Here is a 20,843-nt window from a genome sequence, read left to right on the forward strand (position 1 = left end):
TTTTTAAGCGCCATGCTTTCCTGCCATGTACCCCAGTATTCTCCTGTCATGATGTGTATGTACTTTCTACGATCCCATGCTGACCTCTCAGGATTTTAGCCTACCTAGGCCAAACGCCTACAGCAGCTTCAGATGACCCGTGATCTCATCGATGGCGCTCTTCGGCCCGGGGCCGACACCCAGCACCGTCATGCTGCCGGCCTCAATCTGCGTTCTGCCCGCGTCCTGAATGACCTCGGCGGTGAGCCCTGCGTTGCGCGCCCGGCGGCGCAGCTCGAGTATCTCGTCCTCCGACTTGGTCTGGACAGCGATCTTGGCCTGGCCGTACTTCTCCCAGCGGGAGAGAATGGCGCGCTGGGGCGAGTCGGCGGGGTAGCGGGCCAGGGCCTTGTAGCAGGCGAGGGTGGCGTGGGAGCACTGCGCGGCGATTTTGCCTGCGGTGCGGGCCGAGAGTTAGCTGTGTGTCCTGTCTGGGGGAGGGGAGACGAGCAGGGATTTTGGGAAGAGGTTTGCGTTACCCTTAGTCATGCCTAGATCGGTGCGCACCACGAGGACGAGCTTGCACTCCTCCTTGGAGTTCTTGAAGGCGGGTTTCTGCTCGGCAGGGGCGCTGGCACTGAGGCCCTGTCTGCGGTCGGCCTGAGGACCGTTGGCCCAGCTGGGGGCGTGGTCGAGGAGGGTGTCGCTCTCGTCAATATCGCTCTCATCGCTCTCGACAGGGTCGCCGAGCGCGGCGCGGCGCTCCGCGACGAGTTCCGGGGAGAGGAGGTAGCCGCGGATGGAATAGACGCCGAGGAGGAAGCCGCCGACAAAAGTGGCCAGAGAGGTGGTGATGACGACAGCCATCTGCTGGCCTTCATCGTAGGGCATGGTTGCGTGCGTATGGGTCGGATGCTGGCCGACAAGGTGTTGTGTGTTGTTCTTTGATGATGGGAAGTTCCAAAATTCCAGAATTTCCAGGGCCGTTGTGACGTACGAAGTCAGGCACCACCCGTTTAGCATCTGCCAGGGTTTTTATTAGTGTTGAGACCACTCCTGTTAGTCCAGGCGCACAGCTGTTAACTGCTACAACTCGGGGCCTTTATTAAATGGCAAGTTAAGGCACTGTGTAATTCGCCTCTTAACTTGTATCGTACGAGAGACTGTTACTTCAGTACTGTGAGAGGTATAGTTGCTTAACGCACTGAGAAGGCGCTCCTACAAGCATCTTGGTAGAGGACGAGCTAACATCCACTGTCCGCACAGGAAGCAGCGAAAAAGAATTACCAGGTATGTACTACCTACGGAGAGAACTCGAGTACCTACCTAATACTAGTAGTAATTATAAGTAGGTAGCATGCGCCCGAGGATGCACCCGAGAATGGCCTCCCTGAGCCCAGCGAGACGACTTCTCACCGACCTGTCACTGCCCGGGACAAGAGGGGAACGGCGAGCACTTGTCTGCCATACCGATGGTAAATTCATGCTAATGGCTGTGATGGGAATAGAGATATGTCCGGGGCGAGCCTCGCGAGTTCCCCTGCGAGCCGTGTATCCGAACCATGCACGTGGGCATGCATGGTAGCTCTAACCCTCTGTGCCACAACACCCTTGAGCCTCGGACAGCGCGTTGTTTCCGCTGTGATATCAATAACCGCGCTTGCCGTCCTGTGTAAACCTAGTCCTATGTTTCCTCACTATTCTTCTTGTTTATACTGACCGTTTGCTTCTAAGCATCTGCATCTGCATCCGCTCGTGCGGTGTTTGCTAGCGGCGCTGGATGATAGAAACAACGTCGCAAGTCTCCCGAAATCATAACTTGGTGCGCAACTCCTGCTGATCGTTGTATGCATGTAGCTGGTCCGCCAGATCAGAAAGTCCTTTAACCTCCACGGGCGGCTGCTCAAGAAATGGCTAGGGATCTTCGAATCGGCAGCCCTGAGGTAGCTAGCGTAGCAGTAGCAGGCTGACCCTGCTGTAGGTGATCCTCATCATATCGCCCTTGAGCCTCATGCATCTGCAGGCCCGGCGCAGCGAGAGGAACAGCAGTAAAAGCCGGCCCTGCTGCGAGTGCAACCGATTTTCGCCGTCTCGGTGTTTGGACATTGGCGCGCCTAGTACAGCAAGAGGAGCAATAACAGCACGCTGGCCTGGATGTGGTGTAGGTGCAGTTGTTGATCGTCGCGTCTACCTCCGGGCGCCTTTTGAGGAGATCCGGGACATTATCCTGGTTTGATTACACCGTTCCTTACCTCAGTGTAAATAATACAGGTGTCAGACTGGTAGGACAGAGAGACGGGGAATGTCCAGCAGTTATGCTCGGTACACTGGATGGATTCGGAAGAAAAAATCAATGGAGATGATATTAGAATCATGTATCTATATGGGTAGCTTCAGTTGGAATTTGCATCCGTACCATTGCAACATGACGTGGCGGCTATCAGCGTTTGAATACCTAACCATGGTGGCCTTTGAGGAAGTGATTTAACCTTCTCATCCGATATATTTGAAAAAGAACGGGGAGAGGCCATAATTGCAGAGGCAGCCGTATGTATTGATTTTGTTGACGCATTCAGTGCTGATGGAGGGGCTTTGGCCTCAGCAGCTCCATGATGCTCCGTACTTCCAGTCCCAATTGCTCAAACTCAAACTTCAACACTCCCCCACCTCAAATCATGGCGCAGAAGGCTGAGGAGATAGGCCAAACGGGCCAAACGGGCCGGATCGTTGCCATCTCCGGCTGCTCATCCAGCGGAAAGACGACCCTAGCCCGTCTCCTGCGCGACATCTTCCCCAACACCTTCATTCTGCACCAGGACGACTTCTACCGTCCCGAGACTGAGTGAGATCTCCCCCGAGACCCCGAGACCTCCGACTTCATCTTCACGGTCTGACGCTGTACACGTAGGCTGCCCACCAAGAATGGCCTCCTCGACTGGGACTGCGCCGACGCCATCGACATCCCCGCCATGGCCGAGTCTCTGGCTTACATCCGCCAGCACGCCTCTTTCCCGGTATATACCTCTCTCCCTCCCTCCCTTTCTCCTATGCTGCATACCAGTGAGACTCACACAGCCAACAGCCAACACTCGACTCCAAAGAGGACAAGAACTCCATCGGAAAATGCCCCGTCTCTGACACCACCATCGCCGCCCTCAAGGCCAAGGTTTCAGCCGCCCTGGGGCCCTCGCACCCGCTGCGCACCAACTCTCTCCGCCTCTGTCTCCTCGACGGCTTCCTGCTCTATGCGCCCTCCATGGCTGTCCTGCACCCCTACCTCGACGTCAAGTTCTTCCTGCGCGCCAGCCACGACCGCGCCCGCGCCCGCCGCGAGGCCAGGGACGGCTACGTCACCATCGAGGGGTTCTGGGAGGACCCCCCGGGCTACGTCGACAAGGTTGTCTGGCCCAACTACGTCGAGGAGCACGCGTGGATGTTCGAGGGTGGCGACGTCGAGGGAGAGTATCGGTGGGACGTGCTGGACCGGGAGGGAATCAAGGTACAGAGGGGGGTCTCCCTGGATGGGAACATGGAGAGGACGCTGGAGTGGACGGTGGATGCGCTCTTGGAGGAGCTGCAGAAGTGATCTTAGACAGTTGGATAGGATTTGGATAGACCATATTAAGACTCTAGGAGTTTTTCATTTTTGCTCATCATTACTTTGATATTGCTTCTCGCTATTAGTGAATCATGCCCCTGTCGTCAGAATCCGCACTGCCTCCGTCGCAGCTTTGGTCTTGACCTCTTCCTTGCTCACTCCGCCACCCACCCGCGTCACAATCCTGCTCCCGACGTGGACAGTGCAAACGAACTCCCTATCTCCGTTGGGCCTCTCCACCGTCTCCATCTCGTACCGCACCGTCTCCGCCACGGCGCGCTTCCCGAGCACCTCCTTTGGATGCTGCACCTCGACGCCGTCGCGGACGATGCGCTCCAGGTGCGCGGGGATGCCCAGCCGCTCCACGACGGCCCGGCAGACCCCCAGCGACCCCGAGTCCACCCACACGGCGCCCAGGACAGCCTCGACCACGTCGGAGAAGAACTTCCTCGCCTGCAGCTTGGCCAGCAGCGCCCACGGGTAGTGCGTCCCCGTCTCCATGGCGGCGCGGATGGGCCCTCGCAGCTCCTGGTGCCTCTGCGCCGTGGACGCCTGCTCGACCCCGACGGCGGTCGACGCGTGCCGCATGAACTTCCAGAGTGGCGTCACGACGTTCTTGGTTCCCACCTCGACGTCGTCGTCTGTGGGCACCGCCGCCTCGTCACAGCGCAGGCCCGTCTCGAGCGACACAAAGGCCAGGAAGTCCCCGTTCACCATGGCCGACTTGAGGAGATGCAGCTGGTCGTGCGGGAGCGGCGGTTCCACGGCGAAGAGCATCGTGACGATGATGTTGTCGAGCACGGCGTCGCCGACGAACTCGAGCCGGTCCAGCGATCGGTGCGAGCCGCCTGTCGCAAAGGTCGCGTGCGTCAGCGCCTCCACCAGCAGCGACTTCTTCTTGAACGAGTACCCGATGAGTTCCTCGAGGGGCGCGAGGATCGCGGGCTGCGTGGTGGTTTCTGGCTGGATGTTGTAGAGGAGCGCTCTGCAGTTGTCCATGTCCGGCCACGGCTGCTCGTCGATGAAGAGTGCTATGCACTTGCATGCTTTGGAGAGACCACCGTCTTGATAGGCCGCGCCGATGAGAGCCTCGACGACATCGGCAAGTGTCTTTGTAGACAGCTTTCTATCATCTTGCTGGTTGCCATCTTGCATGGAAATTTCGTCGAGGTATAGGGGCCGCCACTTTTGGCCTGTGAACGGCTTGGTCAGGATGTACTTTGCTAGCCCCTTTTCCAGTGACGCTCTCGAGAGTCTAGAATTTGAAACAAGTCGGTCTTTGAAGAAAGATAGGTACCCTTCGGGCCACTCAGGGTCTACCGTAATTCTCAGCTCCAAAGTCATGCTTCCATAAAAGGGGCTTCGGCTGGGGCAAACTTACGGGTTGCAGTAGCTAAGATAGCAGCACAGTATTTCAAGATAGAGTCACCAAGTAGCTCTAGCCGCTCGTAGTTGAATGGTTCACGCGCGCTGCCCGCGCTGATAGCTACTCGCACCAGCTCGAGGTTACTGATGCCTATGGGTTGCAGCAATGTGTCGGCCAGGTGCTTGGTCGTGAGCATGACTTCGAGCTCATGGACGATGGAGGGTATGAGCATGCCAAACTGCACATGCTCGAGGGGTATCGCATCGACCCTCGCCCAAGACACGGGCAGAACCCATTCGTAGGGCTTGGAGCTTCTTGGGCTTCCCGAGTTGGTGGAGTTTTCTGAGTCTTGGACGGGGTCTGAGAGGAGGGGATGTAGGAAGTCTGATCGTCTAATCCACTTCTTAAGGACGACGTAGGGGACATTATCCGGTGCCAGCTCGTATTCGTGGAATCTATGGCGTACTTGCCCAGCGGGCGGCTTGGATGCAAGGATTCCCTGGCATAAGAAGGGGGTTCCTCTGTCGTCCCGGACAAGATATCTTTGACTCTGGGCCCGCTCCATTGCGGACTCGAGAGAATCTGACCCAATTTGGTCCATAGAAAGCACTGCATTTTTAGCAGTCACACGAATGACGTTTTTCTTGTTGTGGACTGGCCATCGGTGCCCAAAATGAAGAGACAGGAGCGTGAATGTGTGGTCCGGCATCTCTTCCAATTCTGCACTCGAGACTTGCCGCTCTGGACCCGATCTCAGTTCCCAGAAGATCTCATAGTCTCTGCAAATCCGGATGGGTCGCGGCTGTTCAAGGTGAACCGGCAAAACGACGTCGTACTCTCCCAAGGAAAGGCCATTCTCGTCGTGGAGAGTAAAGGTGTAAGCCCATGTTGCCTCGCCAGTGTCCCAAGCTTGCGCGACAGGTTTCCACGGATCAAATGATGGACCTACTTCTGCCATGGGCGCTCGAATTTCGATACCGGGTATCTGGTCTGGCTTGAAGGGCAGAAGATTATCGTTGACGAGCCCTGCGTGGTACAGGGCCACGTAGGCGTGGAAAGCGGCATCCTTGGTAGCGTTCATTTCAGATTTCCACTGGAACCGGCTGTCCGCCTGTCGAACATTTGTCGGCAAGAATGGGGGCAGCAAGACAGTTGCGCTAACTGTTGCTCCCGAGGCGTCCCAGTCGTGATGTACAATGTAGTCTGGCCGGGCATCGACAAACTCGCCATGTGATAGAGTTCGGCAAAAGTGCTCCAGGTGTTGCTTCGCTTCGTCGAGTCCAATCCTAGCACCGGTAGATTCTACTTCGAAGAAATTTTGGCTTTGTTCGTCCGTCTCGAGAATCTCCAGTCGCCGCAGCTCCCGCTCCTCATCCTCGTACTGCTGCTTCATCCTTTCTTCTACTGCTTCCCACTTTTTCGTGATGAGAGACGATCGCTCGAAGAAGAGGACAAGTTTCGAATCTCGCATTCGGGCTCGGCCGCGGCGTTGAACAAATGCCTTGAAGGATACCAGCTCGTCGAAACAGATGACGAGGTTGCAGGCGGGCACATCGATGCCCTCCTCCAGGACGCTCGTTGCGATGATAAGGTTGAGGAGTCCAGAGCGGAACTTGTTCAGAACCGATAGGTCGGTCGTGATGCTGCTCGCAAACTCGTAGATATCCCGCTTCCTGCCTTGGTAGCTGGAGGTGCCCACCACGGTGCCGATGCGAAACTTGTTGGCGATGTCAGGGCAGGCGGTGAGAATCTCGTAAAGTGCGCTAACAGTTGCTCGCTCTCGGGTAAACACAATACACACGGGTGTTTCTTGGGCCGATAATAGTTCTCGGATTAGTAGCCTCACCTTGTCGGAAAGATCTATGGGCTCGACCGGTGGAGCAGCAATGGCAACTTGCCGTAGAGCAGCCCCCAAATATTGTTTTTCCTCGCCCGACCACTTGTCAAAGAAACCGTCCCCAGGATCGAACGTGGCAAGGTACTCTGTTATGGCTCGCCAGAGATATCTGTCCGCGGCCCAGGCTCCCAGTTCACGAGCAATAGAGAGGCTGCGACTGTAGAGTCCCTTCATCTGTTTTTGAGTATACGTGTCGTGTTTCTCAATGGCCGCGACTAGTAGGCGGCGGTTCCTCTCCGTCAGATCGGCCGCCAGCTTCAGGACGTGTGGATCGTCTCGTATGTCAAGTTCGTGATATACGCGCCGCAAAGACTCTATGTTCGGCGTGGAATCCGGAAGCGGTGAAAGATTATAGTCGACATGGTAGATCCTGGGCTTTTTTACATGTTTAAGAAGCTCTTGCCGGTGAATAGTAGGAGAGATACACCTAGCGTCAAGGGTCGTCTCAAGGGCCTCCATGTCCCCCGTCTTGGACGTCATGCTTGGGCTTGCTGTGAGGCCTAGGATGGAGGGGACGTCCTCTCCTCTGTGTCTTCCGGGGTGGTAGAAATCTTTCATTATCTTGCTTCCTGCGGCCTTTTTAACGCAGTGGTGGGCCTCATCAAACACCAAAAGGGCGAGTGTCTTCATGCTAACAAAGGCATGGCGTAGAGCGTCGTCGAGAATCTGCGGCGTCGAGACAACTATCCGGGTTCCTTTCAGAACCGATACCCAGGTGGGTTCCGACCATGTATCGACATTGTCGTTCCCCGTCAATAGCTTCGCAGGCATGGAGGGTATCTGTAGTTGAATCACAGCGAACTGCTGGGAACATAGGAGGACCGTCGGAGCGAGGAACCACACAATCTAGGAAAGTCTATATCAGCATAGGCCCAGCGTACCATGTCTAAATAGATATAGTACCTTTTCAGGAGCACACTTTTCGATTTCGGCTCGAATACGAAGCAAGGCGCTACAAAACTCATATCAGATATTGCCCCCTATTCGAAACCAGGCGGTCGAAATCATAAAGACTCACACCTGGGTCTTGCCGCTACCGGTGTCCATCTGCTCATCATTAGTAAACAGATCCTCATGACGAGCAAGGCACTTGACAACTTGACATACCGCAATAATCACATTTCCCTCGAGGCTTCTTTTGAGCATCTCAAGCTGGTAGGCCCTCGAATCCATAATCTCAAGGGCTTCGGCATCACGGGTATTGGGTGACTGAGCGCCAGAAGACGGTCCTGATGGTGATGCGGAGATGGGCTCGCTAGTATGGGTTGCACAGCCAGGTGACACATCATGCCGAGCTTCCTCATAGGAAGAATTTTCATCGGCACCATCCCCCGCCTGGGGATGGTATAAGAAGTCATCAGTCATTATAAGTCTAGGTTGGGGGTACGGAACCCGGCTAGCTAGACGTAGGCACAGATGCAAAGCTGGCCGATCACCCGGAGGGCCCGGAACAAGGGTTTGGTCAGCAGACGCTGCGAGATTGGCTGTCAAAGTCCCGGTCCTGACACTAGCATCTAGACGTCCTCGGAGGCGTTGACAAGACTCATCGTCGTCGTTTGAGAAGGGGTAATTATGTCCCAGACCGGGGACACGGGAACGCGTCCGTACCCGTTTCCGCTGTCTTTAGAGCGGAGGCAACAAGCAATCAGTTGCGGTACAATGGTGCGAAGGGTGGCTGCGGGAAGCCGACTTCAAACTACTCAAGGTGAGTTGAGCCCCTGGGATAATATCATAAGCTGGTGACAAAAGCTGGGGCCCACAGTGGTTGGTGCAGCTGGGATGCGTAGAGCTGTAGTGCTGTCACGGCAACTATTAATACCGCAGATGCATAGCAGTGTAGATCTGGAGAACCAATAAGGGAGCCATCTCCCGATTCTGGGGCTTGGGGGATGGGAAGGCCTAGGGATGGTGAAGTTGGACATTTTGATGATGGATGGATGGATGGATGGAGGGAGTGTTGGTCTGATTCACTGTGGCCTCATATCATGTGTGAGTGAGGAGAGGAGTACCTGACGAGGGACTGAGAGCAACATGATTTTTTTTTCAAACAACATTTGGAATCTCAAGAACACAGTTGAGGGTCCCTGAATCCAAAACCATTAATTTCAAGGTCTTTTCCTTTGATCTTGGTGACCAGGCCCTACCTAGAAACGATCGAGATTAATCGTTATTCTCCTAGCAGCATCAACTTGACTCTTGCAAGCAAGCACGCGATTTGCACGGCTCATGGAGCTCTACGCCGCCGGCTTCAATGCCTGGAACCAGCTGGTATTTAATGAGCAGGCCATTCGAGACGAACCCAGAGACCTGGCATCTTTCCAAGTCGTATTCCGAGGTCCCAATATCGACGTCCCCACAAGCAGACTGTCGTACACGTTGGGTACACCATGTCATCCCTAGCATCAAACCATGACCCCCATCGGTATTGGGTGTTGACTTTTTACCCTTCTCTAGTGCTTAAAGAGTCCAAAATTATCAGCGCGGGAATTGGCATTCCCCCATCCGAGCAAGAACTGATCCTAGACTATAATGGGGCTGAGAATGCTCTAGGCGAGATTCTTGCCGCTGAACTAGACGCCACCGCCCCGTCTGGCGCTCTGCTCGTCAAATTCCCGGACTTGTCGTCGCGAAAGGCCGGAAAGAGCAGCCATTCTTGGCCTTGTAAGAAGGGAATCCGGCATATCGCTGCCTACGATGCGGGATGGGTAGTGCTCTACGACGACGGAACCGTTGCTACGCTAGGGGATCCACGGTTCGGGGACTGCCTGGGCCGTGAGGTGACAGAGGGGAGGTATGTGACTTTTGGTCTTCACATCTACTTTATTTGGTGGGATCTACTGACGATGCTGTGCCAGTCCCGCCGAGGAGCCTGGTGAAGTGCTCGACCTGAACAACCTTGGAGATCCTATCCGAAAAGTCGCAGCTGGGGGCTACACAGTTGCTGCCCTAACAGAGTCGGGCAGTCTGTACGCTTGGGGGGTAGAATCTCCAGGCACGCACCGTCGGCAGCAGGCCATCCCCGGACTAAGTGGCATCCCTAACTATGTCGAGGTAGACGATGACGAAGATGTGCAAGACATGGCCGTGGGCGAGTCGCACGCCATTGCCCTTACAGCCCATGGCTCCATACATGTTATCGGTGGGAACGAGAATGGCCAGCTCGGGTTAGGGACTGAAGGTACTCAGAGGACAAGGTCATGGATCAAAGTGAACTTAGGTCTTGATGAGCGCCATCGTGCCGTACGTGTTGGGGCAGGACCCAGATCGTCCTTTGTCTTGGTAGCAGTTGAAACTCAGGAACCTTGACTGGATGGATGCAAAGCATGCTCTATTGAGCCCTTTTGACCCTTTCTATTTTTACATTGCTGTGCCCTCCTCGCCTTGGTGCTCCATATACCGGCCGCATATCATCATAGACTCGTCAGGTAATCCTCAATCTCCTGCGGAGTCAGCTTCCTGAACCGCGGGCCCTGCGCTCCCTCCACACCCTGAATGCCCAACAGGTGGTCTGCAGGCGCACCAACAATGCCTTTAACCGCGTTAGCATATTCCAATGCACAGTCTGGTGGGTTGCATATCGTCTTACCAATCTCGATTGAGTCGCCGTTCATCTCACCCTCAATGTTGTCCTTGAGCGTCAGGAGAGCAATGTGAATGGCATCCTCTAGCTCCAGCTCTTCCGAATACCGCTTCTCGAGGAAGGTCTTGGCCTTGGTCGCACTCTTGCCAATCGCTGTGGCTTTCCACGGGTAGTAGCTACCCGAAGGATCGACCTGGTACAGCATAGGTCCGCCCTTGTGGATACCGCCCGTCTTGGTGGTCTTCTTCTTCTCTCCGTCTTCATTCTCCTTGTCCTCGACCTCAGCCTGGATATCGGGCTCGATGCCCTCGTCCCAGCCGGCGATGAGCAGGCTGACACCGTAGGGGCGCACACCGGCGGACTGGGTGGCCTCCTGCATGACGCGGGCAACGTCCTGGACCAGTATACGGGTCGGGGGGTACTCGTTGTAGATGCGCTTGTAGCCCGTGTGTGAGACTTTGCGTGCGCGGTCGACTAACACCCGGTAGTCTGGGCCCATGCCCGAGTAGACCATGCCGATGTTGGGGGTGATGTTGCTAATCTTGGCGAGCGAGCTCTGGTCGGCGAGCGGCGAGGATGACTTCTTCTCGGTGGCGAGGACGATGCCGTTGGTAGCTGCCCAAAGTCAGTTCTGGCGGCTCATGGAGGGGTCCGGATGCCCCATGACGGGTTACATACCCTTGATACCAAGAGCAGTGATGCCCTGGTTGACAGCATTCAGGGCATATTCTGTGTGGAAGCTATCAGTATTTGACCAGTCCACGCGATGGGGGTAATGTCGTCCATCTCGCGAGGGGTTGGGGCATACCAATCTGCACCAGCTTTCCGCTACGGCCTTGTTAGCATGGATGTTGTGATGGGGTGGGAGGTTGTGAGCGGGAGCTCCATACCTAGGCGAGAAAGTGGTCAGGGAGAAAGAGTAGCGATCCGCCATGGCCGGTATTCTAGCAGAAGCTTTCTAGGCGAAACGTCTCTACTAGTTGTCGCAGTGGAGGGATGTGTGGTGATCGAGGTGGAAGCAGTCTGCGGATCGGAGCTTTGGTGTTTGGCCAAGCAGCAGCTCCTCCAACGCACCGCCATCAGCAGGCAGTGAGCTGCCGCGCAGCACCACCTCACCACGCACTGCGGGACCCAAAGATGATCGGGGAAGAGGTTTATCCGACCCCCGGCGCGGGCGGCGCTCGGACCACCCGCGACCAATATCTGAGGGTGTCGTCGGAACATTTCTGTGCGTCCTTCCTTCCTTCCACCCCGGCAAGCTCGGTACAATTACCAGGCTCTCCACTCCCAACAATCCTCAACGCCCAGGCGGGCTGAGCTGGCCTTTCTGCTTCCGCTGCTTCTTTCCATCGTGTTCCACGCATGTGCAAGCCTCCGTCGTTGCCCCCTTTCTGCTATTTTGCATCGCTCTTTCCCTGTTAGGTCTAACATGTAGCTTCTGCTCTGGACAGCCTCGCTGGCAACGTTTGATCACCAGAAGCTGCATTTTTCGTGCACCTCACTCTTCCACCAACAGAGCTCACAAACCCCTCCGCCCATACCGCCCGCTTGTCGCCGGAGCGGCAATATTGGAGAGAGATGGACTCAGAGCCAGCTTGGGATTGGTCCTCCGCCCATGATGGACTAAACCCCGACTCCTCTAGTCAACCTCATGGCGGTACTGAGCGGCCGAGTCGTCCATACCAGGGTAGGCCCAACCCTGAACAGGCCTCCCAAGAGACGCCCCAAGCAGACGAAAGCCGACAGCGCTATGGCCCGCGTTCATGTCGCATCTGTCTTGATACTGAGCACCCCAAGTTTCCGGATGCCACCACCACCTTTGGCATTTCCTCGGCGTCTTCTCGACCCATATACGAGTCCGACGACCCGGAGCTTGGGCGTTTGCTGTCACCATGCAAGTGCAAGGGGTCGCAAAAGTATGTCCACGAGGGCTGCCTCAATGCCTGGCGCTTGGCAGACCCAACAGCCACGCGCAATTATTGGCAGTGCCCAACGTGCAAGTTTACCTACCGCCTGGCCCGCCTCCACTGGGCCTCGATGCTCGGTAGCAGCGTCACTCGAATCGCGCTCACCATCGTCATCCTCATACTGAGCCTATTCATTCTTGGTTTCATCGCGGACCCGCTATTCGACCTGTGGTTTGACCCCTTTGGCACGCTCACCGATACTGTCGCGAATGTGATAAACGACGTGGAGGCGATGGAGGAGCCTCCATATCAGGAGCCCACCACTTGGAGCGAGCATTTTGCCAAGGGATTCTTCTCGCTGGGCCTTGTCGGATTCTTCAAGACTATGTTTGCCATGACCCCGTGGCAGTGGTTCTACTACCGTGGCGGAGGTCTCGGAGGGGGCGGCAGGCGTCAGGGGACGGGGCGAGCACGGGCTGAGAACATGAGCTGGGTTCTGATTCTCATTGGAGCCTTCACCTTCCTCATGGCGATATGGAGGTTTGTTAAGGCCATGAGCACTCGGGTGCTGAAAAATGTCCGCGAGAGAGTCATGGACATCGGCGAGGACGATGAAGATGAAGGCAAGAAGAACCAATGACGTGAATATCTAGGTACCTATCAACCCCGTTATTCCTGACCATGGCCATGCAAACCCCCACCGCATTTCTGTGTGACCTCGCACTGTCTGCACACTCTTAAGTTGCCTCGAACTCGCTCTTCCGCATCAAGTCAACTAGTCTGTGTGCAAAGATTAAGACTCTGCTTCTGCTTTGGGCGCGGGCCGTTTTGGCCTGCTGTCCGTCTGCAAAGCACGAGACTATCAGTAACCCACCTCCGCCTGGTTGCCTTTCTGGCCTCCTTGCCTCTTAATGCCTCTGCTCGGTACACTGTACGGCACAGTAAGCAGATGGCTGTCACGGAACTGATACATTCCAACCCCAACCCCAATAAGCTATGATTATGCTATGTATATTAGCAGGCAGTTAGGCATTTTCGGATCAATCTAGACAGTGTAATTCAAACCAATTTCATATTAAGACCGGACGATCGAGAGCACCATGCGACCGCTCAGAAGCCAATACACGTTCCAGGGCGAAAGCATTACGCCATTGCTTGATTGACCTAGGTAATTTGTGCCAACCTCTGGGGTACAACACTATGATCTAGAAAGCGATGCCTATATGGGAAGATGAGTGGTAGGGCAACCCGCAACATTGTACAAGACAAATAGAAACCAGGTGCCTTATCAGCGGCATTCATGATCAACTTACTCCAAAGAGTGCAATGCTAGTCAAAGGAGTAAAATTGCACAGATCCATAGTTACATTCCGAAACTGTCAACGTGCCACCAGGTGCTCAACAATCCCCTGAGGCTCTACACCAGCCATCAAGCGCAGGACAATAGGATACAAAGCACGTAATAGACCGCAAATCATGGGATTCAAGTACAGGAGGTTTTGATCAAACAGCTACGCAAATATACGAGTATTGTGCAAAGACTGAGGCCACGGTGAGCGGTGTATGTACTCGCGACTGTCTGAGGCAACAGGCAAACGCGGAAGCGTACTTGCTCCTTCCCGTTCACCCCTTTCCCACTTCTATATATTTTACTGCACAAGCACAGGATTGTGAGTCAACAGGGCCATCGAGTTAGTGACAGCAGTAGCTAAAAAAAAATTCAATCTATCCCATCGAGCCACTACTATTTAACACTACTACTTAACTTCCACATCCATTCAACTCCTTACACTCCACTACATATCACTTCACCAAATCTCCCCATTCTCACGATAAGGAAGTAAAAGACTTTCTAAAAATGCCTTGCAATGAGATTAGATGCAACCTCTGCGGTTTGCGGAAGCCTCTTCAGGACTACAGCAGAAACTCGAGAAAGCTGGCCGAGCCCGTGAGGCCCCTTTCTCACCACTCCCTAAACCTTGTAACTTACATCTTCACACCGCAGCTTTGCAAGAGATGCACCGCCTGGGACGAGACTCAAGAGCCAGATGTCGTCCCAGCCCCGCTCGAGACTGGCCACGTCTCTGTGGAAGAATTAACGGGAGAGCTATGGGGTCGCAATTACCAAACCCCAGAAGACTTTTTCCCCGACGATTTGAGACCCCGGGTAGGCCCGCGAAGACTTGACGAATTTGGTGAATATGGCTAATACAGAATCTCAAGGCCCCAATTAGCAGCATGGCAGCGCTTGGCCTCGAGGGTGACGACCCTGTTGACGTGGAGAAGGTTCTTGCAAACGCTAGCCGACCCATAGATGCCTCTGACGCTCAATCCAACCCATCGGCTTCACAAGCAACCACACGCTCTAGCCTCCCTCCTCACCTGAGAGCAAAGGTCAGCCAACCATCCCAACCTACCTCGTCAACTCCTCCCGTGTCTTCCCGTATAACATCCGACGCGGGCGCAGCGGCATACAGCTTGCTCCCACCGCACCTGCGGCCACGAGCTCCCCCCAGCAGCATTTCAACAGCGACTACCATACGAAACGATCGTAAAGAGAAGGTGAAGAACCGAGAGATTGGGTTCATAGCCTATGCCCCTGACGGAATCCAGCACCAGCGTACTCGAGTCCCGACCACGGTAGACTCGAGCGCCACGTCTGAAGTTTCCCAAGACACAGCTTCACGGACACCATCACAAGCTGGGCCTTGGCCAGACAGACAGGCAAGACTATAATTCCTTGAGGGTTTCCACTCTGAAATGTGTAGTGACGGCTGACAATGCGAGTAGGCTCTCCGAGCACCTCGTCCGACCCGGCAGCTGGAAGTAAACCCGGTGCCTGTGGTTCTCGCAAAGAAACCCAAGAGTGAGGTCGACTACCAGCGTCGCTTAGGGTTTTGCGACTCGGACAACGACGACGACTATTAAACGGACGGCATAGCCCGAAATGTGCGAAATACGCGGAATGCGACGTTGGTCTGGGGAAATACGAAGAGACCCATCTGGAGGGGCGGTGGATGGGACCTAGCGTAGCAAGTTGAGGACGTGAAGATCTGGCTGAATAAATCACGAAACATGACGGCCGCATCCACTTCAGTAGCCAAAACCCAGTTTTTCATCTGTCCTACTCCTAGAGCTGATAGGCAAGGCTGGTTGCTATACTACTACCCCGATATTCCTTGCCCTCCCTTGTTGGGCCCCGAACGTAGAGCGCCCATGCTATAAAAAACTAGAGCCGCCCATCCATAGTATTACAACGGATATTTTTGGTTCCCCGGCCGTGTCGTCGTTCGTGAAGCCGGGGTGATAAATGAGGGAAAATAGAGCCGCATACTTCCCTCTTATGCCCCATGATAATATATATATATACGTGACGACGTGTGCGTGTAAGTGTGCTTTCGTGTGCGAGTGCGCGAGTGTTGAAAGAAACAGCCCAGGAGGTGCGCCCTTCAAGGAGACAAGCACATGACTCCCCTTCTCTCTCCCTGTCTCTTCACACCGCTCTCAGCTCAAAGTTCTCTCTCCTCCTGAAGCGAGGGAGGCGCATTCACCACCACCTGGGCGTCCCCCACCTGTCTCCGCGTCGTGACCTCCCGGTCCTTAAGGCGCTTGCGTAGGATAAGGGGGAATGATGATGCCCCGGTGGTGTGTAGTTGCTATTGCAGAGGTTCTGATGACGAGGAAAGGCGGTTCAGATGCAGGTAGACGTCGGTGCCGTACCTATTGCAGAGAAATAGATTAGCATAAGTCGCGCTGGACTGCGGCACAGCACGAATAACTTACCCTTCCATACTTATGAGTTTGAGATCTCCGCCAAAGTACCTCGCGTACAGCCGGGATATCGGTAGACCATAACCGAACCCAGCCATGGGTGCCTTAAAGTCGCTCTTATCAAAGTCCGGGTCCAGGTTGGGCGTTCTGTCGACAGTCGTATACATGTATGTCCAAACAAGCGGAATGGCACTGCGGGGTATACCACCTCCCTCATCCGAGATCTTGATGGTGATATCCTCCTTGCCTTCGGCCACTATTACTTTTGTGACGGGAAACTCTTGCTTGTCCATCCCGTGGGCCTCGACCACGGCGCGCAGGGAGTTCTTGAGGGTCTCGAAGAGCATGTGCGAGAGGTGTCCGGGGACGTACATGAAGTTTAGGTCGGGGTTACAGACGAGCTGGATGCGAGGCGCCTCGAACAGGCCGTAGTGGTCCTCGCAGACGAAGCGCGCGTTCTCGATGGCCTCCTGCGCGAGATCCTGGACATTGGTCTTTGTGCAGATGATGCCGACGTAGGTGGGGTCGCGATGGTGGCTCTGGTCGGTGAGGGCGATGTGCTGTCCTATCAGCATCCGGATGCCGATGCGGGACATGTAGAAGCGATCCAGGAAAGACTGGATCGAGTCATCGATTTGCATGCGTTGGCGGCGGCGCTTGTACTCGAGGATCCCTTGCGCCATGGTGGTAACGACCCCATCGTGCCTCCTCTTGATCTTGTGCAGAGTCTGGGCGAAGCGCTGGTTGTACAGGTGCAGCTCGGGAGGCCAATCGGCCGAATCATCAACCATGGCAAAGTAGCGCCTGGAGAGGGACTTGGTCTTGTTGTGGCCGTTGCCATTGTGTATGCCGCCCCAGCCAGACGTGTCGCCTTCGCCAATGGACGGGTTCGGGGTGGCTTCCGAGAGCCTAAAGGTTGCACGACCGTAGTGCTTTGCGGGTTTCATGAGCCGGGACCGAACGTCCGATGGCAGTTCCGGCCGGGGAAGTTGGGTGATTTCCTGCGATGGTCGGCGTCAGTGCGGTGTTGGTGGGGTCAATATTGGCTGGTAAGAGTCACACACCTCAAATGACTGCGCATACCAGTCCTTGACCTTGTTCACGGACGGCATTTCGTTGAGTCCATCGGGAAGGTCTTCTAGTTCCTGGACGCGATGCGCCAGACGTATGGGGAGTTCTTCGGCGAGGAACTGAGAAGCCCGGAAGAGCGTACCTGTGACGGGGGGTCGAGTCAGAGGCCGCCGGGTCGAGGACAGAAGACACGCAGGGACAGGTGTGCAAGGCCAAACATACCAACAGAAGGCTTCTCTCCAAACTGCACCATCTGGCGCAGGCTGACGCCGGTTGCTGGGAATCTGGCATAGTGCTTGATGGTGTCCATCAGGCGCTCCGACGCCTTCCACGCCATGATGGCTGGTCCTCTTGAAGAAATACCCGAGTGTAACCGGACAGGCTATGATCTCGTCATTGAAGGGTGCTGAGAAGGTCTGAGGACTGCCAGGCGACAGCGTCGGGGGTTTTGGAGGTTGCAATGGTTTGCAGAGGATGACTCTCGGTGTGTTGCGTGTGGTGTCGCGTGGGCTGATGATGCAGGTGTATGGAAGCGAACTCGGCCCCACGGAACTACGAGCGAAGCCGAGGCTGTCACAAGTACGGGCCTGGAACGGGCGGTAGCGGCAGTGCCACAAAGAGGGTAAAAATGGCAAGTCGAGAGGTTCGCCGCAAAGCAATTGGACCGGTTTGATGCGGTCGGGACAAGTCGAGGGCAGGTGGTGAGGGAGATGGGGACGAGAAAGCAGTATTTAGCTTCGAGACGAGGCACGGCGGGAGACGACGAAGGTATTACGAACCCGAGGTGGGATTGTGGGAGGGCGGACGAGGATGACGCTGGCAAAGGGGGGGGGGGAGGGGAATTGCCGGGGCTGTCGCCTAGCGTCATCCGCTGCTGCACTTTGTGCACTGCTGCTCTGCTGCTCTGCTGTACTGCTGTACTGCTAGCAGCACTGCACCAGCAACTTGGGCCCTGCCGCAGTGCCGCCCCGGCTCCGCCCCCAACCCCCGCCAAAGGACGGAAAAGGATCCTTCACCACTGCATGTAAGTACTTACCACTACTAGTTGCAGTACGATAGTACTGCAGTAGTATGGTACCAGTAGCCCGTGATAGTTACATGGGATAGCCAGCGCCAGATATATCATTTCCCAGTCGGCTCCTTATTGCATGCAACTGGATCAGATCTTTGATCGGTTCCCTCACAGTTGATCGATCGCAGCAGTTGACAGTCCATGAGATCATGAGTTAGTATGATCCGTCCTCCGTTCATCCGAGCGAGATCCACTAACATGCACTAACTCACCGAGTCAACGAGTCGCTACTGGTAGTACTACTACTATGGGGTACTCCTAGCATTAATACCCTGTACCGGCTGACACCAGGTTTGGGGAAGTTTCAGACCCTTTTAAGGGAGTCCAAGTCGTGGTCGGATTCCGTCGGTCTCCCCGTCGGTTTCCGGACGCGACGAAGGATTAAGGTATGGCCGGAACTGGTCGCGATTATGCCCAACAGCCCAGAGTTCAATGTTCTGAAAAGGCCCCTCGCAACCCGTGCCGGCCCGAGCCAGGTCTGACCGTTAATTGAAATCAAATCCATGTTGGCCCTTTGGCGATGCTTAGCTTGGAGGTTGCCGGCCTCGACCCTGCTGGGGAACCAAAGGTGGATATCGACCCTGCAGGCTTGCAGCTCTTTCAATGGGGCATGGACAATGGAGTTTCAAAGCCTTTCGCCGGTCTCTTTCAGCTCGTGAACTATTAATACCTGCGATGACAGCAATGATATCCTGATGAGTACGTAGTTCCCATAACGGATTTACCCGTGTCCAATCCAGGTTAGTTATATAACGGTGCCAACCGTACTGCCTAGGTATGTACTGGTAGTATACGGAGTACAGGTCTACTTAGTTCAGCAAATGGGCGGCCTTTGTGGCTGGGACGGGGGATGCAAACTGCCAAACTGCCCGCCCGGCTTCAGAGCGCCTCCCCCACGTTCTGGATACTGGAATCACGTGTGGCGTTGGCCAAAAATGCACAGCGAGAATCAGCTCCTGCAAGCCCCATGACCATCAGCCCACATCGGCAGACGCCCATACGCATCCATCGGAGCAGCTCGGGGACGCTCATCCTGCTCGGCCCGGGCATCTCTCGGGCTCTCCACTCACGGCTTTCGGTTTACTGCAACTTTGACGCGCGTTGGTGCGCCTCCTAGCGTCCCTTCTGTTCTGTGCGTCCTGTGGCGCACTTGTGGCTGGGGCTTTGGGGAGGCCAAGAGGTGTCGGTGAGTGGTGGGGTGTGGTGAGACTGCGAGGGTCACTCAGGAGACAAAAAAAGGCCAACCATCCAACTTTGCCCCGGGCAGCCCGTGATGGCGGCCGAGCACCCGAACGGGCACTGGAACTCATCTGATGGGTTCGTCGACGACTACCGCCCGACCAAAGGACATGTTGTGGGCCACCTCGGCTCCAGAGACGACAGCACCAACGGGTTCAACCCCAGTATCCACGATGGCGTCCCTTCAACGCCGCCGCTCCTCTCTAGCCCCAGCGCTGCCTCCTCCATTGGTGCTCCCTCAAGCGTGGTGAGCCCTCTGAGGCGTGAACTCTCACGAAGCACTCTCCTGGATGAGCGAGACAGCGTCTCCTCCTCTTCCAGCAAGCTCGCCCTCGCCCGCCGGCTCAGCCATCTCGCTCAGCAGCTCACAAGCGACGATGAGGTTGACGAGCTCGCCCTCACGAGCCAAGTCGACGAGATGGAGAAGTCCATGGCTCAGATGTCTCCGGCAAGGCCCAGAAGCGTGGGGGCGCGTAACAGCAACGGGTTAGAAAGCTCCGTGCTCAGCTCACCATCCTCTGCACTTCTCCGTTCCTATTTGTCCGACATGCCGTCGCCTTTTATGCGCAGGGAGGCGAAGCCTGAGCCGGACGCATTGCAGGAGGTTCTCAAAACAAGAATCTCAATGCGTCAAGCAAACAAGATCATTGCCGAAGCAACTAAGCTCAATGAAGAGCTCTCCGTGGTTGTGGCCAACTTTCAAGCCCGACAAGAGGAGTCTGAGGTGAGCGTCACTTATCCAGATTCAGTATACAATCAACTAAATTTATTCTTAGCACATCCACGACCTTCTCGTAGAACGCGCTGAGCGCGCGGCCCAGCGCATCATTTTCCTTCAAAGTCGAATTGCGTACTTGTAAGTCCCCAGTGACTTCCGCCGCCGGCCTATCCTCTGACCGCTCATTCCCACAGAGAGCAGGAGCTCCGTGAAAATGACGATGAGCTCCAGCACCTCCGCATCTGCCTCAAAGCGGTCGAGGTCCAGATGCCCCCGCACCCTGACCCGGACATCCAGCGGTGTATCGCTACCTTCAAGGAAGACTATCAGGCCCTCAAGAAGAAGCGTGCAAGCCGCAACAGTTACGCTAGCTGCTATGACCCGGAGTCCACTGAGGTGGACGTGACCGCCTCTCCCTCACGGTGAAGAAAGGGGATTATTGTGTGATTATGATACCACATGGTTGACGAAGATTGATCAGGAGGATTTTTTGGCCAGCGATGAGCTCGCATACCCGGACACGGCGACCACTTATGAACTTTTCTCTGCCTTATCTTCTTTGTCTTATCACGACTCACGATGTTTCGAAACCAGCTCGATAGCAACACAGCAATCTGAGCCTGGGACACCTATTGCATTGGGCAG

At 55.4% G+C, this 20,843-nt stretch overlaps 8 protein-coding genes across 8 annotated transcripts; 4 read left to right on the forward strand and 4 right to left on the reverse strand.

The window, feature by feature from the left end:
* Nucleotides 1-117: 117 nt before the first annotated feature.
* Nucleotides 118-870, reverse strand: ACO1O0_007204 (aminoacyl-tRNA hydrolase; the record flags this gene model as incomplete). The annotated part of the gene is made up of 2 exons (XM_083196577.1): nt 118-434; nt 519-870. 2 exons carry the CDS (start codon nt 868-870, stop codon nt 118-120), a joined length of 669 nt encoding a protein of 222 aa, XP_083047785.1.
* Nucleotides 871-2,654: 1,784 nt separating this feature from the next.
* On the forward strand, nt 2,655-3,565 carry NRK1 (ribosylnicotinamide kinase; the record flags this gene model as incomplete). The annotated part of the gene is made up of 3 exons (XM_083196578.1): nt 2,655-2,821; nt 2,888-2,993; nt 3,062-3,565. The coding sequence occupies 3 exons, from the start codon at nt 2,655-2,657 to the stop codon at nt 3,563-3,565; spliced, it is 777 nt and encodes a 258-aa protein (XP_083047786.1).
* A 102-nt stretch (nt 3,566-3,667) lies between these two features.
* On the reverse strand, nt 3,668-8,013 carry DCL2 (uncharacterized protein; the record flags this gene model as incomplete). Its single annotated transcript, XM_083196579.1, has 3 exons — nt 3,668-4,893; nt 5,007-7,686; nt 7,861-8,013. 3 exons carry the CDS (start codon nt 8,011-8,013, stop codon nt 3,668-3,670), a joined length of 4,059 nt encoding a protein of 1,352 aa, XP_083047787.1.
* A 1,053-nt stretch (nt 8,014-9,066) lies between these two features.
* On the forward strand, nt 9,067-10,064 carry ACO1O0_007207 (uncharacterized protein; the record flags this gene model as incomplete). Its single annotated transcript, XM_083196580.1, is given in 4 exon segments — nt 9,067-9,220; nt 9,295-9,631; nt 9,696-10,004; nt 10,019-10,064. 4 exon segments carry the CDS (start codon nt 9,067-9,069, stop codon nt 10,062-10,064), a joined length of 846 nt encoding a protein of 281 aa, XP_083047788.1.
* A 186-nt stretch (nt 10,065-10,250) lies between these two features.
* Nucleotides 10,251-11,354, reverse strand: PRE8 (proteasome core particle subunit alpha 2; the record flags this gene model as incomplete). Its single annotated transcript, XM_083196581.1, has 5 exons — nt 10,251-10,369; nt 10,427-11,035; nt 11,099-11,149; nt 11,229-11,248; nt 11,311-11,354. 5 exons carry the CDS (start codon nt 11,352-11,354, stop codon nt 10,251-10,253), a joined length of 843 nt encoding a protein of 280 aa, XP_083047789.1.
* A 717-nt stretch (nt 11,355-12,071) lies between these two features.
* ACO1O0_007209 (E3 ubiquitin-protein ligase MARCH) lies at nt 12,072-12,967 on the forward strand (the record flags this gene model as incomplete). The annotated part of the gene is made up of 2 exons (XM_083196582.1): nt 12,072-12,077; nt 12,128-12,967. The coding sequence occupies 2 exons, from the start codon at nt 12,072-12,074 to the stop codon at nt 12,965-12,967; spliced, it is 846 nt and encodes a 281-aa protein (XP_083047790.1).
* A 3,016-nt stretch (nt 12,968-15,983) lies between these two features.
* Nucleotides 15,984-17,506, reverse strand: PDK2 (mitochondrial branched-chain alpha-ketoacid dehydrogenase kinase-domain-containing protein; the record flags this gene model as incomplete). Its single annotated transcript, XM_083196583.1, has 4 exons — nt 15,984-16,047; nt 16,111-17,099; nt 17,163-17,311; nt 17,392-17,506. 4 exons carry the CDS (start codon nt 17,504-17,506, stop codon nt 15,984-15,986), a joined length of 1,317 nt encoding a protein of 438 aa, XP_083047791.1.
* Nucleotides 17,507-19,514: 2,008 nt separating this feature from the next.
* Nucleotides 19,515-20,624, forward strand: ACO1O0_007211 (uncharacterized protein; the record flags this gene model as incomplete). Its single annotated transcript, XM_083196584.1, has 3 exons — nt 19,515-20,204; nt 20,257-20,336; nt 20,393-20,624. 3 exons carry the CDS (start codon nt 19,515-19,517, stop codon nt 20,622-20,624), a joined length of 1,002 nt encoding a protein of 333 aa, XP_083047792.1.
* Nucleotides 20,625-20,843: the final 219 nt, after the last annotated feature.

This window comes from Amphichorda felina (genome assembly GCF_050947745.1).
Source record: "Amphichorda felina strain 45539 chromosome Unknown scaffold_7, whole genome shotgun sequence".
NCBI classification, from domain to species: Eukaryota; Fungi; Ascomycota; class Sordariomycetes; order Hypocreales; family Bionectriaceae; genus Amphichorda; species Amphichorda felina.